At 34.4% G+C, this 18,554-nt stretch overlaps 2 protein-coding genes across 3 annotated transcripts; one reads left to right on the forward strand and one right to left on the reverse strand.

Annotated features, from left to right (window-relative positions):
• Window positions 1-3,759: 3,759 nt before the first annotated feature.
• On the forward strand, window positions 3,760-12,794 carry LOC109862036 (RNA-binding protein cabeza-like). 2 transcript variants are annotated; one of them, XM_020441925.1, is made up of 8 exons: window positions 3,760-4,062; window positions 4,544-4,879; window positions 5,083-5,155; window positions 7,303-7,334; window positions 9,553-9,689; window positions 9,848-10,191; window positions 11,685-11,966; window positions 12,110-12,794. In XM_020441925.1, the coding sequence occupies exons 1-8, from the start codon at window positions 4,050-4,052 to the stop codon at window positions 12,147-12,149; spliced, it is 1,257 nt and encodes a 418-aa protein (XP_020297514.1). In that variant the 5' UTR covers window positions 3,760-4,049; the 3' UTR covers window positions 12,150-12,794. The 2 variants fall into 2 exon arrangements, with proteins under 2 accessions (XP_020297514.1, XP_020297515.1); XM_020441926.1 differs by having other exon boundaries at window positions 7,306-7,334.
• Window positions 12,655-16,640, reverse strand: LOC109862037 (bax inhibitor 1). Its single transcript, XM_020441927.1, has 4 exons — window positions 16,392-16,640; window positions 14,298-14,599; window positions 13,236-13,561; window positions 12,655-13,052 (listed from the first exon to the last, which is right to left on the reverse strand). The coding sequence occupies exons 1-4, from the start codon at window positions 16,436-16,438 to the stop codon at window positions 13,020-13,022; spliced, it is 708 nt and encodes a 235-aa protein (XP_020297516.1). The 5' UTR covers window positions 16,439-16,640; the 3' UTR covers window positions 12,655-13,019.
• Window positions 16,641-18,554: the final 1,914 nt, after the last annotated feature.

Below are 18,554 nucleotides of genomic sequence, written 5' to 3' on the forward strand. Positions count from 1 at the left end.
CAGTTTTCTTCGAATACTGGTAAGGTTTCTGCAGTTTCCTTATCCTCGCAACAAATGTTGGTATTCATTCATGTAATAAATCGGCTGCAGACGTAAAAAATAACAAATGAATTTTCCTATTTCCAATTTTCCTATTATCATTTATATTAAATGTATTTTATTTTTTTAATCAAAATTTGTTTTCTCTCTGCAATTTTTTTCACATTTTTTTTCTCACTGGGATCTAATGATACCTCATATTTGACCGAAGTATATACGTTAGTGAGAATTCATTGCATTTGTCTATTGCGCAGACGCAACTTTATTCCCACAACAGCACATCACTGCCCCCGATCCCCGCGCAAATTCCGCGATTCAGTGGTCTAGTTTCCACCGAAACCCTCAATTCGGTTTCACTCCGGTACTGATCAAATTTAGTACTCTGTTTCCATTGGAAGTAGAGTACTTATAGATCGAAGCGGAAGTGAAATCAGCACAATTTGACAGGTTTCCATCGACTTGAATTTGATTCTACGTCGCATTTGGTGTGAATTAATGCTTCGGTGGAAACTAGACCAGTTGTGACGCGTTGTGTACATGCCACAAGTACTTGCTTATGTGGCTTAGGGTTAAATTACAGTTCTTAAAAAATATAAATCTGGTAACAAATAAAAGTCCCTATCGAGGAGGAGCATGTATAAGCAGAGAAAAATCTGAGAGCGGCCATCCTATTGTAATTTTTTACGACTGTTTTAGTCGCTGGTTTTAGCCGTATTTCCACAAAAGTGGAACTCAAAGGCTGTTCTACATTAAACGCAAGTATCAGATCTCGTGGAATTGACCAATTGCAGAGTCAAATCAGCCAATCGACCAACGTGATTGATCCACTGAACTCTATATACACTGGAATGCGCATCTTCGCCTAACAAGCATAGCTAGACTAGAGTCCCTGGAAATAAGAATTTGGCCAATGTTGTCAAACTTTTTATTGGTTCTGAAACAAAATGGCGGAACCAATGGATAACGTTATAGCCACACATTAAATTTGATTTAAATAACAGTATGCCTGTTCATGGTGGTAGCATTTTTTGCTCTTATAATCTTCTCTTTCTTTCTTTTTCTCCAATGCCCGAATATATATCTTATTTTACGTATAAAATTGGTAATTTAAAGTAATATTAACAAATTAAAACAGCCAACTACGCAACAACCAGTTATTTTCTGCAAAACAAACACATAAATAAATTTGCAATTATTCTATCAAATTGCTAACAAAAGGTTAGAATGTCATTTTTTGTTGCACAGTGTCTGTACATACCTATTTTTCTATCATAGGTTTTATGTCTAATTTCTCCACTTTTAAATAAGTTTTAGATAAGATACAATATATGTTTTTATATATTTCTTCAAAGAATAGCTATCGGGAGATATAAGGAAATCAGCCTTATACGATATAGAATACGATATATATAGTAACTATCGACGCCATTTTGTTTCAGATTAAACATTGGCCAGACTCTTATTTCCAGGGACTCTAAGTGAGACGTGACTCAAATTGATCAGCGCCATTTTTGTTTGGCCTGGTATTTTAGCAAATTAAAAGTGCGTTCCGCGTCCCGCTACAATGAATCAGAAGCATTCTTCTAGCACGCGTAGAAACGTGTTACGGTTGTATAAGTATATGTGAAAAACATCTGTAATATTAGCGACATGAAGTGTTGCGTGCCCGGATGTGGGCAGAGAAGTAAAAAGAAGATTTCATTTCATAGGTAAGGATTTTGGTGTTAAATATATCAGTTTCTGCATGTGTTAACAATGTAGAATAAAAAAATCGTTAGGTTATTTTGCAACATAACATATAATGATATTTTGCAATTAGTGCGCGTGTACTTCGTGCTTTTTTACCATTAAAAAAATAGGTTTCTAAATTGCATTAATACGCAAATTTATTTTTATATTGTATTAACGAGCAAAAGCTCTTTTATACATATTTATAATTAAAATATTATAAATAAATATTTATAATTTTATGTAATTTTATTACTACAAACTTTTGAATAAACTTTTTCTATTTTGGTACTTTTTCATTTGCGTCATTTATATTGTAGCGGAACACAGAACACGCTTCTGATTTGCTAAAATACCAGGCCAAACAAACATGGCGCTATTCAATTTGTGCCATGAATTTTTCTTGATGCGCATTCCAGTGTATATAGAGTTTAGTGGATTGATCAGTTCCACGAGACCTGTTACTTGAGTTTCATGGAGAACGGCCTTTGAGTTCCACTTTTGTGGAAATACGGCTAAAACCAGCGGTTGAAACCGTCGTAAGAAACTACATAGACGTATAAGAAATAGACTGCGCGTGTGAGAGGGGAAGTGAGTCAAACTTCGGAGTGAGACAGATGCTTTCACCCGAGTCTCTGTCTCTGTCTTTCAGTATCTGGAGTGGGGACTCCCCACTCNGGAGACAACTCCATAGAATGTCTATGCTGTCAATCGCTTACTGTCGCCCCTTCATCGCTCGATGCTCCTCTATTGCCCCACTACGCTATTTCTCATTCCTACTACTTTTCTTGTCCGCCAATCACCGCGTCATTAAACAAGGATAGAGACTCGGGTGAAAGCATCTATCCTCGTCCGAAGTTTGACCATTCTTTCTGCACAGAAAAGATACGGGACGCGCAGTCTATTTCTTATATGTCTATGAGAAACTACAATGGCATGGCCGCTCTCAGGTTTCTCTCTGATATGACCATCGCCCAGAGGCGTTCCAATTGCGCCTGCGCGTTCTCAGTGTTCGTTTCTATGAGCTGGTCATCTTCTCGCGCGCGCTGCTCTCTGTCGTGCTCGCTGTCCGCCAATCCGATTTTGTTTTGCGGAAATGGTTTGGCCGACGGTTGCAATTGCAACATAGTATACATTCTGATTGGTCAATTTTCTTACGGTCACGTCTTACGGTCTTAAGTAATTTTATGTGTGAAGGGCCTTTTAGGCCCATTCTACAATAAGATATTAGTTTATTCGTAAGCTGTAAGTCGTAAGAAATGAACCAATCACAATCGATTATTCTTCTGTAATTTGTCTGTGATTGGTTCATTTCTTACGACATACAGCTTACGACTAAACTAATATCTTATTGTAGAATGAGCCTTACAATAAAATATTAGTAATAAATCAGAAGTCAGGAGCAAGAAATCAACCAATCATAGTCCAATTACAGAAGAATAATCAATTGTGATTAGTCAATTTCTTGCTTCTGATTTATTACTAATATCTTATTGTAGAAGGCTCTTAACTAATCACAATTGATTATTCTTTTGTGATTTGACTGTGATTGGTCAATTTCTTGCTTCTGACTTCTGATTTATTACTAATATCTCATTGTAGAAGGCCTTTGATGGTGGAAATGCAGGAAATACAGGAATTGAAAGAAGCTGAGAAAGTGCAGACAACTGTCTGCTACTGCGCATGCTCCGCAACAGATTGGGGAATCTTCTCATTTTTTTTTTTGCACTTTCTCGACTTCTTTCAATTCCTGTTTTTTCTGAATTTCAATTCTTGTATTTCCTGCATTTCCTGCGTTCGTCCGTTTTCTCTTGCTTAACTGGACACAGTCCAGGACAAATGCTGAGTTGTAAGTCTTGTCAACACTCGACGTTCATTTTTTGGTTCTAAAAGTAACAGCCAATCATGTTCGATCGCTATAAAGCAGCTTGTTCTGCTGAACGCAGCAATTGTTTTGCTGAACGCGGCCACTGCTCTTCTCTACTTTAATCGTTCATTTCCGTTTCCGTCTGCAAAATATGGAGTTAACTTGAGCGGATTCGGTGGGATCGTCGTTTATTATCTGTGTATCGTTGTGCTGGTCACTCAATGTCGTTGCATGATCGCATTCAGTCTTGAGGAAAACGAAGTAAAGAATACGTTGACGTTACGTTCCACTACAGGGACAAATAGTTGCAAAAAAACACACGATCGGAATTGTTTGCTGATTCGAGCGTTGCCTTTCCGTTCGTTGACGAATATTTTTATCATATATTCGAACGTTCATCGAAAAGAGCAGCAAAATGACGGATAGTCGTAAGTATTATATACGAAAATTATAGTGCATTGAGAGATAAGACGAGATAATCACTCATTTGCATAGATGACAAATTCAAAGTATTTTCATGCTTGTACATTCTCTCCTCTCCTCCCTCTTGCGTGCGCGCGCGCGCGCGCGTGTGTGTGTGTGTGTGTGAGAGAGAGAGAGAGAGAGAGAAAACTAGAAAGCAAATAATTGTATAATTAACACCAGTTTTTGCAATGTTATATACAAAAAAACTAGCTAGTGTTAGATAATGGACTGTTGAGCTTAATTACTAATTACTTTTATTGAAAAAATATAGCAGTATTCTTAACATGTTAATGATAAAATCTGGTTATTTGTATACATTAAATAATTTTAAACAATATTTACTTCATATGTAAGTTAATAATATTTAAGTTGTATGTATGAAAAATTATACATGAAAATGCACACTAAAATTAACTTAAAATATTTGTGTTGAATTTTTTGCAGAATATTCAAATTATCAACAACAAGGTTATAACCAATATAGTCAACCACCACCTTCATCAAGCCAGGATACATCATATCCTTCTCATTCATCTGGTGGATCTGGTAGTGGCTACAATCAATATAGTCAGCCACCGCCAAGTAGCAGTAGTAACTATAGCAATTATAATAGTTATAACTCTAATAGTCAAGACTATCAATCTCAAAGTCAAGGCAGTTATGGGCAGAATAGTTATGGAGGATCAGGCAGTGGAGGAGAAGGCAGTAATTACAGTGGAAACTATGGACATGGAGGAGGAAGTAGTGGCTATAGTCGTAGCTCAGGTGGTTATCATGGAGGTAAAATTTGTTACATTATTTCCTTGCGTTACAGGTTTTCTTTTGTGCTCTGTTAGTCTATCAAACATGGTTTAAACATGTAATTTTCTGTTCTGAAGTCATCAGTTTATTTTGATTGGATTGAGTTTTTTTTCTTAGTTTATGATTATTTATTCTTTTATGGTTCTTAATCTATGATTATTGTTTTGGTTTTTATGTTGTAGGCCAAGGAGGTAGTGGAAGTGGTAGATACAGCGATCGTGGCGGTTATGGAGATCGCTCTGGTGGTGGTTACAAGTAAGTATACATAATTTTTTATTTTAATTTTGTAACATATGATGAGACAACAACGGAGTGTTAGACTCCAAGGTGTGTTACATTAAAGCCAACCACCACATTCGCAGTAAACAGTTTGTTGAAGCAAAGTCATAAAAGGTATGCAATGAAATTCTTAACAACAGTAATGGAAACTCTTGTATCATCATCACGAAACAGATTTATGCCCTATCGGGCGTTAATATGTTTGAAGTATGCCTACAGGTTTAACAGACAGGTATAACTGTGGTATTAAAAAAAAAGGTAAAAAAACATGTTGACAATTGACGTAAAAAGGCTATATAATGTCGACACTTTATTTCTGAAATATGGCAATACACAAAATATACACAAACATACTTGCTTATATACATGCATATACATGTACGTAACATGTACCATAGTTTTATACAAAGGTCTTGAATCAATTAAAACTGTAAAAATGACTGATGCCACTGAGGCTCCTCTTGTGATATATTGTCTTTCTTATTAAAAAATATTAGGCAGCTATAAGATATATTTGGTCTTTGTAAGAGATTACATTATCTGTTACTATTAAGTAGGCTTTTTTTAAACAAAACCAATATAAAAATAAGTTCCCGAAACATGATAAAAATGTAATATTATATTCCCACATTGTTAACAAAATACTACTTTGTTGTATCTTAATATCTGAAGCTAGTATTTGTATTTTATATATATTTTATACATATTCTTACATATCTCGGATAAAATAATTTTTTTTATATTAATAACTATAATAATATTTAATATACCTAATATATAATATTAGTATTAGTTGAATAAATAAATTAAATACTCGCTTAAAGCACAAATACATAAAACAAACCTTCAAAGTATGTTATGTATAAAATGACTATTCTTTAACACGTTGAGTGCCGTAAGGGTCACTGGTGACCGGCAATTAATAAAAATACAGAATTGAAGTAAATGACAATACTTTTAAAATGTTCAATTATATTTTTGTTATTAGAAGGATGTAAAGAAAATAATAATAATATACACTAATACACCTGATAACATATAAAAATAGTTTTATTTATATCGTGTACATCAAGTTATACTTTAAATCAAGTTATACATGCATGTTGCGATGTGTCGTATTAAAACGGCAAACAGAAGAGACGAATTGGTACAATCTCCACAATATGTGACAACTGTTTTTGTCTGATTTTTTGCTTTTGTTCTATCTAATGTTTTTGCGTTTTTTTTATAACATCTTTTACAAAATTGGCGAGCGGTTCTTACTTGTCTCGGTATTTCTTTTATTTTGTGACGTTTTTTTAGTGAACTCAAATTTGAAGAAACAAAACCGTTAATTTTGCTATTTTGACATTTTGTTAAGTGCATCAAAGAATGAGCGAAATAAGAAACGATTGCGACAAATGACTTTCGTAAACAATAAGTGATATTGCGTCAGATCGCACTACAGTGCCGCAGGGGTCACCGGTGATTCCTAGTAAACTAAATGTATAAAACATGGTAATGAAGGTCAACTTATCTATTGTAAATAATATTTTATAAAAATATGCATTGCATAGCAAAAAATTCATCCCGGCGCCGTGAGGAGGTCACGCAAAATTGGTGCGGCACTCAACGTGTTAAAGTTAGAAATTTCCATGCTCTAAGTGCAACAAAGAATTAATGCAAAGTGACCGTGAATACTTAACGTCAACTTTTCATAGCCGATATTGTGTGATAGTATAGTGTAATTGCAAGTAATCTCTTACTTTTTTAAGAATGACATCCAAGTCAAAAGTCAGGAATATTTTTTTTCGAGATTTATTTGTCGTTAAACATGTGTTACTTTCGATCTATGTTAAAATAATACTACAGAGTTGTAGTCTTTTCTGTGACTTAATTGTCATTTTCCACGAGATAATGTCTGCATGCATAAAACGAGACTGACGGAACGTGACTTGACGGCGAGACGACCGGTTTGATCCAAAATTATATATGATGTGGTGACTGCACAGACATTCAGACAGATAGGTACAGCAGTCAAGAAGAAAAGGTGGCAAGCGGCATATGCGATTCGCCATGCGGCGATCACAATCGTTCACAGTCCATGACTTCAACTCATTGGTATATCTGCTTCTGTGTTTTAGCAGTGGCGGAGGCCGTGGTGGTTATAACAAAGGTAAATGCACCAGATTGTTTGTACTGGTCTGGTGCTAAATATTCTAGTTTTCACTCTACTATTTACGACCTTAAATGCTCGGTTAGGTTATTCGATATTTTTATATGAAAGGGCTGCTATATACATATACAAATTGTGTGTGCGTACGTGCGTGTATGTGTGTATGTGTGTGCGCGCGCGCGCGCGCGTGTGTGTATGTATGTATGTATGTATGTATGTATGTATGTATGTATGTATGTATGTATGTATCTATGTATGTACGTACATACGTACATATATATATACATATGCATATATATCACACACACACACACAAAACACACACACACATATATATGTATATATACACGCAATATTTTGTTAGGGAGGTACAATATCTCTCGATGGTAATTTTCACGTTATACAATGTATATGATCTTCATTGAAGCTTATTGAAGCGAAAAATAGAATAATAAAATCACTAAGTTTTTCAGTGTTAAAAAAATATATCATAATCAATTATATACTATTATCACCAATTGCTTTTTTTCCTATACAATAATATGTTATTTTTTCTTCATGTTATTTTACATATATGAAGAAGAACTTTTATATAAAAACACAACATTAGGGTATTTCGAACTATTTACATACTATAAGATTACCATTTCTTGCCAAGCTCCGAATTGCGCTCATGATGACGCTGTTCTATGTGAAACTCTGTGTGGAAAAATCTCTTAAAAGAGATCAAAGGGTTTGTCTCAAAAGGTGTTGCGAGTGAATATTACGTTTGTTCTGCAAAATCCAGCAAAATAAAACTAATCGTCATATTTCGAATTTTGATATAATTGCATATTGACACATTTTTTATATGTTGTGACGCGCGTCTCTTTTATAGATGTTCAGGTTTTCAGTAATAATTTAAATTCTGATCAGCACTTATCTAATATTAATATATACATTGTACAGTATTCTTATTTCTTCGTGACTCTGTCATGTCAAAAGATAGAATATTTGCAACTCAAGGCTTACAAAAACAATAATAATCTGTAAAGAGACAGACCGCTTTCATTTTAGAGGACACAACTCCAAATTTCTGCTCTACAATCGAGCTACCGTAGTGTGATATGAAAGAGGCGTGTCACATCACAATGTATAAAGTTACAAGCAAAACAAAGAGTAAATAAAAGGCAGCTGGTGAGCTACGTGCTGAGATTTGTGATTAAATCTTAGGGTAAAAAATAATGTTGCAGCCCTTTTGTATGTTCAGCTGCAACCTTGTGTATTTCATATGTATTGTGTTAGGTGTTGATACAAATATTAAATTGCTACTAATACATTGTGTTCATACACATTGTGTACGTACATTAAAATAAAATGTTATATCACGTAAGCGTACAAATGCGCAATATTCAAAATACAAACATCAAGTTATTTTACAAGAATGAATGAAAATATGTTGGAAATTATAAATTTTATTTAGCAAAAATTACATTAAAAGTCAAAAGATAAATTCTGCATTTCAGAATATAGAAAAAAATAATGAGTAATAATTATGCGTAATAGAAGATAAATATGTTATACATTATTAAGTCTTACGTGAGCCTCTTTAACACGCTATATAACAGAAAATCGTTCCTTGCTCTTACTGGTTTATACAAGATTAACTTTTCAAATTAAATTGATTGTGAGTCGAAAATAAAATGTGTAAACCTCATACGATTAGTTGATCATCAATTTCTTTAGTCTCTTCTCGTATTTTAAAAACGGCAGAAGAGTCGTTCAATTAAACACATAAATGTGTAATTATATACATATAAAATTATATTATTAAGTCGATACAATCATAAATATGTGTAATAGATTAATGTAATCATAAAGACTATTAGAAAAGTGTGGAAACTAACATTTCCCCGAACACAACTTATCTTTTACTAAGGACATGTCTCATTATGGGAAATATACAAGAAAATTAATTTACACAAACATAATTTTATCGAGAGTTGTGTGATATATCTTCGGATAAGATATACGGACAGTGTTTCTGAACCAATTTTGTTTTATGATTTGTAATTTGTTTTAGTGCTATGACGGTTTTAATAAGAAAAACTTCCGAACACTTTCCTTGTATCTTTTACATTTTAGGCTATAATAGTAGCTTTGCGGTCGGTAGATAAGCAAATATTTTTATTTTCTTGGACTTTTTATGCGACGAATTATGACTTCCGGTCTATTACAGGAGGATACAATGACCGTAACAGCGGTAGCGGTGACGGAATGGTTACACAAGAGGATACTATTTTTGTGTCCGGTATGGATCCATCGATTTCCGAAGAAGAGATTTGTCAACATTTTGGAGCTATCGGCGTTATCAAGGTATGCGTTTGTTTTTGAATTGATCGTTTTCGTGTATAATACTGTCTTTCAAATAAAGGATTACAATAATTATTCGTTTTTTTTTCGAGATTCGACTGTCATGTGCCATCAAAGGTAACATTACATTTTTAAAAGTTAAAAAACTCATTGTTTTCTAGAATGACAAACGCACGGGTAAACCAAAAATTTGGCTATACAAAGACAAGAATACTGGAAAATCAAAGGGTGAAGCGACAGTCACTTACGATGATCAGAACGCCGCACGTTCGGCCATTAACTGGTTTGATGGTAAAGATTTTAAGGGTTGTACGATAAAAGTGCAAATGGCACAACACAAGAGCAACTGGCAGGGTAATCGCATGGGAGGTGGTCGCGGCGGCGGCGGTGGCCGTGGTCGTGGTGGCGGCGGAAATTTTGGTAGTCGTGGTGGCGGTGACCGTGATGATCATCATCGCGGTGGAGATGATCGCCGCGATGGTGGCGGCCGCGGAGGCGATTGGAGGTAAATACAAGATTGTCTTATCAAAAACACCCTCTCTGTATGTGTGCGTACGTGCGTGTGTGCGTGCGCGCGCGCGCGCATATACGTACAGATATACAGCAGGGTAATTGCCGTAACACCGCTCGTAGACGGATAGAAGAGATTATTTTCAGTTAAAGAGTTCTATATCACTCTGCAAGATTCGCAATAATTAACGAATGTTAATTAATAAAGATCCGCGAATGAGCGTGCATCCACGTGCGTAATGACAACTCAGTGTTTCGCGCACTCACGCCGTAACAACAGCTAATATATAACAGCATATAATGTGCGTAATATATATATATATATATATATATATATGATGTATATGTAATTTATAATTTATCTATTTGTTTTATGGTGTTTTTTTCGTAAGTAAGTAATTATAAATGGAAACAAACTCAGTTTTGACACATCTTGACATTAGACTTATTTATTTCAATAAAAAAATATGGTCCATGCTTTCACGTTGAGGGCCATGAGGGTCATCGGTGACCAGCTCTCAACTTGCCAGTGGCGCCGTAGGAGTTATCGATGACTGGCGATGCCAACCATAATAAAAACACATAATTCAAGTAAATACTTCTTTTAATATTATCATCGTTATTATAAAAATGTAAAGAAACTAATGCTATAAACACTATAAAACATTTAAAATAGTTTTATTTAAAATCGTACACGTTATACGCGCATGTTACGATATAAAATTTCCTTCACTATCCGATGGTATTCGACGGCGTTTATAACAAGATGGTAAAAACGAGTCGTTAAATAAATGACTTGACACACGATCTTTATTTGACGACATATTACTTTTAAAGGCTATTTAAAAAATGAAAAATAAAACAAATGCAAAAATTAATATAGCATGTAGAAATATATAACGGATATCATTACCTAATAGTTGGATAGACTCAACAATCACAGAATAAGCGAAATAAAATCAACTGAGACAACTGACTTTCGTAAACAATAAGTGAAATATAGCGTGAGATCGAAGAAATGCACTACAGCGTTGTAGAGGTCACCGATGACCTCCAGTAAAATGAATGCATAAAATATGAGAATGTAGTTCAACTTATCTGTTGTGGATATTTTACAATAATATGCATCGCATAGCAAAAAATTCATTCCGGCGCCGTGGGAGTCACGTAAAATTTGCGCGGCACTCAATTTGTTAACCGTCGATAGTTATTTATCTTTATGTATATTACATGCTGTTTAGCTCCTCCCTATTCTATTGCTACTGCATGAAACACTAAGCTGTTATTTTGCACGTGGATGGACATTCATTTGTGGATTTTTATAATATCTCGTTAATTATTACGAATTTTGCAAAGTGGTATAGAACTTTTTGACTCACTTATAACTCTTTTTATCTGCCTATGAGCGGTTGTACGGCAATTATCGGACATTCTGTTTATATATATGTGTGTGTGTGTGTAAACAAAACAAACTAATGTTTGAAATAGGTGTCCAAACCCTGATTGCGGTAACACGAATTTTGCCTGGCGAGATCAGTGTAATCTCTGCAAGAGTTCAAAACCGGAAGGTCTCGGTTACGGTGGTAGTAGTGATCGCGGCAGAGGAGGCAGCGGTCGCGGTGGTGGCGATCGTGGTAACCGAGGAGGTTTCAGAGCTGGTGATCGAGGTGGACGTGGAGGTGATAGAGGTGGCAGAGGTGGCGGCGGTTTCCGGGGCGGAGACCGAGGAGGTCGCGGAGGTCGAGGTGGCCCCATGAGAGGAGGCGGCGGGTAAGTTTTTTAAAACTCTTAGCTTTGTGCGCATGTATAATTTTTTAACTCTGTCAAATGTCTTTATTTTAAACTTAAATAATAATAGAAACATATACATATATGTATATTGATAACGCATTAATTTACACGTTTTATTTTAGCCGAGGCGACAGGGACAGGGATCGTCAGCGACCGTATTAATTTTTCATATTTGTACACATATGACGATCGCCATATACTAAACGACTTGTACACATTCTGTACACAATTTCAGTGCTTGTACATTTCGCTTAGCGTAGCTTCTATGTATTCTTACTGTCTCTTTCTTTGTGCGTACCCTTTTTATATTCATCAAAAAGTATAAATTGTATGTTATGTTCGTACATATAAAAAAATTCGTATTATATACATATATATATATATAGTATAACAATATAATCTTGAGTAGACAAATAAACAAAACTTCTTTCCTTCTTTCAATAACTATAAACCCACATCGACTCATGTAACCTTCCTCTTTCAATTTCATATTTTTGGATATTATTTAAATCTGTGTATTATCAGTTACAAATCAATCAATAAACGAGACTTCGAATACTATATAAATGCCGCAACAAATTCTTATTTATCATTCATTATTGTGTTTATTGCGAAATATTCGTGTTCGAAAAAAAGAAAAGAATTCGGAAAATTTGTTTATTGAAAGTTGAAAATATAATACAATCAATTTATTTTATTACACTTATACGTATGCAAATCTTCTGGCGAAGTATAACTTAGACATGATTGAAATAAACATGTCTCTATAATTGAATGTAAAAAACCAAAGTCCCATAGTAAACAAATTGTTAACATTTACTGTTTTTTTTATTATGAGAAATAGTATATTGGTTTCATGTTTGTGTATGTGTATACATACACATACGACAAATGTATTGGTACTTGTATATAATTTTTCAAGTATGTCTTTATATATATGTACATAGGTACCTAAGTATGGATAGAGTACATGAAGACGTCTAGTTTATGGATTTACTTGAATGCATAGCAACCACTCATTTTTCTCTTCGCTCAATCTTTCCGTTTTCGTGAATTTCTCAACTCCTAAAAGAAACAAAATGTGTATTTCCAATATCTTTTAACTAAAGATAATTGATTAATTTCAGTTCAAACTTATGTTTTTGTAAACTTTTTCTGTACATAAGATATTTTTGAAATAATTGATGGCAGTCTGAGAGCAAAAATGTGTTTGACATCAATGCAACAAATTTTTTAACAATAACTTACCTTTTGTGTAAGTAAAATAAGAAGATGTCGGAAAACTTGTACAAAGTCGATAAACAAATCCAAGGAATGCATGATGAAGTCTGTATTGCCCATGTGATATTTCTCAATAATCAGTTGTGTGTCATAAATAACAAAACCGCACATCATAAATAATCCCAGATATAAGTATGACTGGCTGATAAAAGATAGACCCAGAAACAGATTGGCAAAAGAGAAAAGAAGCATGATATTTATCATACTTGATAAAATACCACCAAGATACAACCAATGTCCACGTGGAGCTAGAAGTGCTGAGATACTGAAGGAAACAAAAATCACTGTTGTGCCTGTAATCATATTTTATTGTAAAAAGTCAACTGTAGATAATTTAACTACAGAATATATCAACTTAAAAGTATATAATATATCAACCTAAACGTATATAATATAGTTATAATATATATAATATACGCATATAATATAGTATGTCTGAAATAATCTCTTAGTTTATATGATAAATAAATCGTAACTAATATTTAGAAAAGAAATTTATAGGAGAAAACAAGTTCACGGCGCTCAGTGAATCGGACTAATCACTTCAATTAAAAGAATTCTAAAATATGATATGTACTTATTACTTTTTGTTTTCATATAAAATTTAAAATAAAAAATCTAAATAATGTAATGCATATATAAATAACTACAAAAAGGTATATTCGATGAAAAACTAATTTAACATAAAGATATTAATAAATATTCTTGAGCGTCAAAAATTACTCTGTTTTCCTTTGATTTTTATTTAATGAGAAGAACATATTTTAGTTTATTCATATAAAATTTTATGACTAATAAAAAACGTATTATATATGAAAGAATTGGGAGTAGAACAAGATATGTAAGTGAAAAAATAACTTTACAAATGTTGTTTATCTTAACTGAGTTATTTATCTTGTTTTACATAAAAAGTCTTTCGTATACTTGACACCTTGTTTTATCAGATCTTTTAAATAGTTGGTATATAAGATTATATATTTTTTTATAATACTTCATTAATTAATAAAAGATAAGATTACTGTTACTTACTGATTAATGTTGTTATCACTATACTTGGATTTATGCTGATTACTAATTCAAGTAATGGACCAAGCCCCAAACCAGACAAAAATGTAAATCCCAAAAGGTAGCCAAAACGTAATTTTTTATTTTTGTCATTATTTGGTGTTGTCATCAGTGCGATAAGAAGACCCAATGCACCAAAAGTTGTCAGCATACTAGACTGCAAGAACTGTGTGTACATGTGTACATAAGCCCCTGCAGCTGCTGATAAAGTAGACAAGGATAAGCAAGCATAAACATTTTTTAGATGTTGCTTCACCGGTGCATTTCTGTAAATAAAATTGAAATAAATCAAATCAATTAATTTTAATGTATCATATATTATGATTTATTTTGTCACAAAAAATTCTTATATATCACAAAAATATACCAATGCTGCAAGAATAAATTTTGCAGATAAAAGAAAAATATATAATAATATATATTTAAAAAATATAGTTTTGAACAGTTTGTATTTTCTGAACAAATCTTTACATCTCTCTTAAACAAAATTCAATATCACATTTGTGCACAATATCGTTATGACTCTGATTCTTAACATTGAAAATTTTTAAACATTAAAAGTGTAAATTTAAGCTTTGTTTCACATTTTGAAGACATAAATCATTAAAGAAGGCATCTTGAAACAAAAATATGATTAAAAAATTATCAAGTCTTTTAAATAATAATATAATAAATTTGTTACAAGGAGAAACTAAGTTTATTTCACAATATTGTAAAAAAAAAAGTTATGTTTTATTATATCATGCTCTTCCTCACTCCTTTGTTCCTCTTTTCTTCATACTTCTAATGATTGGAAAAACATACTTTTTAACATTCGAGACAGACGACTCACTTGTGGGTCATGCAATGTCTCAATTGTTTAACTCGTGACTCAGCATGTGGGTCATAATATCATTAAAATAAGAATTTGGCTACTGGGGATAGTTTTGTTATAACACGTTACGTTCAATTACAAATGTAAAACATTAAGATTGTATTTTAGTATTAATCAGATAGACCGAAGATCTATAATTCATGTTTTTTTATACTATATCCCTTCACCTGTCGACCTAAAAAAAACCTACGAGTACTGTAGAATAGGTCTGTGAGGCCCACGTTTTAAGAACAAATATCTCCGCAAAATATCAAAACTTCTTCACTTCCTTTTTTAATCGAAAGTCTGAACGATTCAGCGTCGATAAAAAAAAACAAATTGAAAAAATCTCTAGTAGTTTTGAAGATATAAGCATTTAAAAAACTAAGTTTTTCTAGAAACGTCCATGCGCAACTTTTGAGTGGGTCTGGGAGACCCAGTCTACGTACGAAGAGATATAATTCATGTATTATGTGTATGTATGCGTATTATTTCCAAGAAGATATTTATTGTTTAATGCATGATCTACACAGTATTTTCTCTCTCATTTTCTCTCTCTCTCTCTCTCTCTCTCTCTCTCTCTCTCTCTCTCTCTCTCTCTCTGTCAAGCGCGCGCGCGCGCGTGTGCACGCGCACACACATATGTACAAGAGTTACACTATATGTTTTTACATACATTAAAATAAGTATAGATAGCATGACACAACAATTTTTTATATTCTAAACAATGTTTATATACTTGTGTGTATAGTTTAGAAAAATTCATAATAAAATATCTTAATTCTCTCTTTTCTTCCTACTTCTCAATATTTAAACATTCTTATGTGTGAATATAGTAGGAAAGAATTGTGTGGAGAGAAAGTTTTTCTCCCATAATGGAAATGTCAAACAAAATTATTTTCATTATATATACGCTGCCTGCTTTCACTATCGTAATTGCATCGTCTTTGTCTACGGAGCAAAGGTGCACGTCATTAATGTTCTAGAACGCGTATCACGGAAGGAAGGTCATCGATCACCCATAATCATAAACACAAATAAGTAGATGTGTCATGTTTATTGTAAATTATAATTATATTTTGGACAACCGTGAAATAAAAACAAATGGATTGCATTTACACCACAATATCTGAATAGACTAACATTTCATTGCGAAAGAAACATAAAAACAAAGTACGACACGTAAAAGTACTAAAAATACTTACAATGTGTTGCTGAAGGAATTTACAAAAGTGTTCAGAACTTTCGCCATAATTTTGCTGGTACTCTATGCCTCTTGACTGTTGACGAGCACACGCAATTATCAATAGTGAGCTCAATTCAATGACTAGCGTTTCACCAGTTCCTACTATGCGCAGAGTGAAATTGTAATCGTGGCGTACTAACAAATTCGACGAATTGTATGTGCGTACGTAGCTGATCCTCGACGGAGACACGTCAGTGATATATCTCTATACATACACGCTACCTGTAGTGGGGGCTAATAAATTGCTTCGTGCTAAGGGTCTTCGCACAACCTCTTTTGTAGCGCGTTACGTTAAGTACTGGCCATAAACTTAGGGAGAGGTCAGGGCGATGTCCCATTGAGCGGAAATATATAGCGGAACGGAATGTGCGGAATCAACTCGACCAATCATAGCCATTCCGTTTTCTTTCCTTCGCTTTTTCTGTGGTTACGATTGGTCGAGCTGGTTCCGCACATTCCGTTCCGCTATAGATTTCCGCTCAATGGGACATCGCCCTCAGATGGTGCGGAATGTGAAATTGACGGAATGAATTTCGGCCAATCATAGACATTTTCCGGGATGAACGGAGCTTGCGGAATGTCTATGATTGGCCGGAATTAAATTCCGCATTACGCACGTTCCGCACCATCTGACTTCTTCTTTAGATTCGTACTTTGACTATGGTCTAGTTTCCACCGAAGCATTAATTCACACCTAATGCGACGTAGAATCAAATTTAAGTCGATGGAAACCTGTCAAATTGCGCTGATTTCGCTTTCGCTTCGATCTATAAGTACTCTACTTCCAATGGAAACGGAACACTAAATTTAATCCGTACCGGAGTGAAACCGAATTGAGAGTTTCGGTGGAAACTAGACCTATGAGTGCGTTCAAACAACTCAACAGTTGCACAATGATTGAGAGATAATCACTTATGATTGGATCATACTTTTGAAACCGGATAGGTTTTAAAGAATAGTCCTATTATAAGTGATGATCTCTCAACCGTTGAGTTTTCTGAACATAACCTATATAGAGAGCTTTTTAGCTACACAGCGTGTCACTGAATCGCGGAATAGGTGTGACCGGAGATGCACTCGGGTGCAGCTCGGCCTGTTCTTTTTATTGAGTTTTATTATCACGGTCGCCAGTCGGTTTTAACTTCTCCCCCGACAAGTTTAAATATTGATTACTCACTTTTATCACCTGGTTTCGTCACGTCTATCACACACTGTTTTCGAAACGTTTGATTCAGCCGCTCGCACTTATCTGGCTCATCACTCAAAATTTGCCGTTGGTAATTCGATTATAATGACCCCGTCTTCATGCTACTTACCGCTTTCGCAAGACTCACCTTTGATTGGTTTGATACGAAATACCTATTGGACATGACGAATCCCTTTCCGTTACCAATATGCTCCTTGGAATGTGGCCAATTGCTTTAATGCGATGCTGCTCCGTGCTCTGCTATTGGCTATTCCGAGACAGTCGGCTGGCAGTCGAGATGGCGCTGCCTGTTCAGCCAATCCGGTCCTTCGATCGCAACACTCCGTGCGCAGGCGGGAGTCGGGTATAAATGTTCAATAAATAATCACCGCTCAAATGATTTTTTGAATTTATTTACATTCACACAAGTCCCGTTACTTTACACTATGTTACAAACGATCACTTATCTCGACGTATCGCCTATCTAGCTTACACATTTACAACGCGTTTCTTAATCTCTCGGTCTGATGTGATTTGTGACTATTCACCAAGTTAAACAAAAGAAAAATTAAAAGTATAATAAAATAAACTTTGAATCAGCCCGATTATACGCTTTCAGCTTTATTGATTTCGACCCGCAGGTACTCTGGCTGGTTGGTTGTCGCCGCGACTGATTGATCCTTTTCCTGGTTTTCGCTCGTGCTTTTATACTTGGCTTGCCCCTCTCAAGCACCTTTCTGGATCTTTCTCGCATTTCCACTCTTGTCCTGTTTGCCAGAAACTTCGAGATCTTTCCTTGTTCATTTATTTTGCTTCTCCATTTTTCGGATTTATGGAGAACTTGCTATCTGGCAAAACACGCTTCTACTAGAATTTTCTACCATTGTAACATAAACAAACCATTTCGTAACTGTTATTCCTAATCGAGTAATCCAG

The sequence above is a fragment of the Pseudomyrmex gracilis genome, unplaced genomic scaffold, assembly GCF_002006095.1.
Source record: "Pseudomyrmex gracilis isolate BER0280 unplaced genomic scaffold, ASM200609v1 scaffold_1298, whole genome shotgun sequence".
Lineage (NCBI taxonomy): Eukaryota > Metazoa > Arthropoda > Insecta > Hymenoptera > Formicidae > Pseudomyrmex > Pseudomyrmex gracilis.

Coding starts and splice junctions, on each gene's coding strand:
- LOC109862036 (XM_020441925.1), top strand. Junction 5,156..7,302: donor CGCTCTGGTGGTGGTTACAA/GTAAGTATACAT, acceptor TCTGTGTTTTAG/CAGTGGCGGAGGCCGTGGTG. Junction 9,690..9,847: donor GAGCTATCGGCGTTATCAAG/GTATGCGTTTGT, acceptor ATTGTTTTCTAG/AATGACAAACGCACGGGTAA.
- LOC109862037 (XM_020441927.1), bottom strand. CDS start 16,438: ATGGCGAAAGTTCTGAACACTTTTGTAAATTCCTTCAGCAACACATT. Junction 14,600..16,391: donor AATTCCTTCAGCAACACATT/GTAAGTATTTTT, acceptor TTTTATTTACAG/AAATGCACCGGTGAAGCAAC. Junction 13,053..13,235: donor TTATTTTACTTACACAAAAG/GTAAGTTATTGT, acceptor TGTTTCTTTTAG/GAGTTGAGAAATTCACGAAA.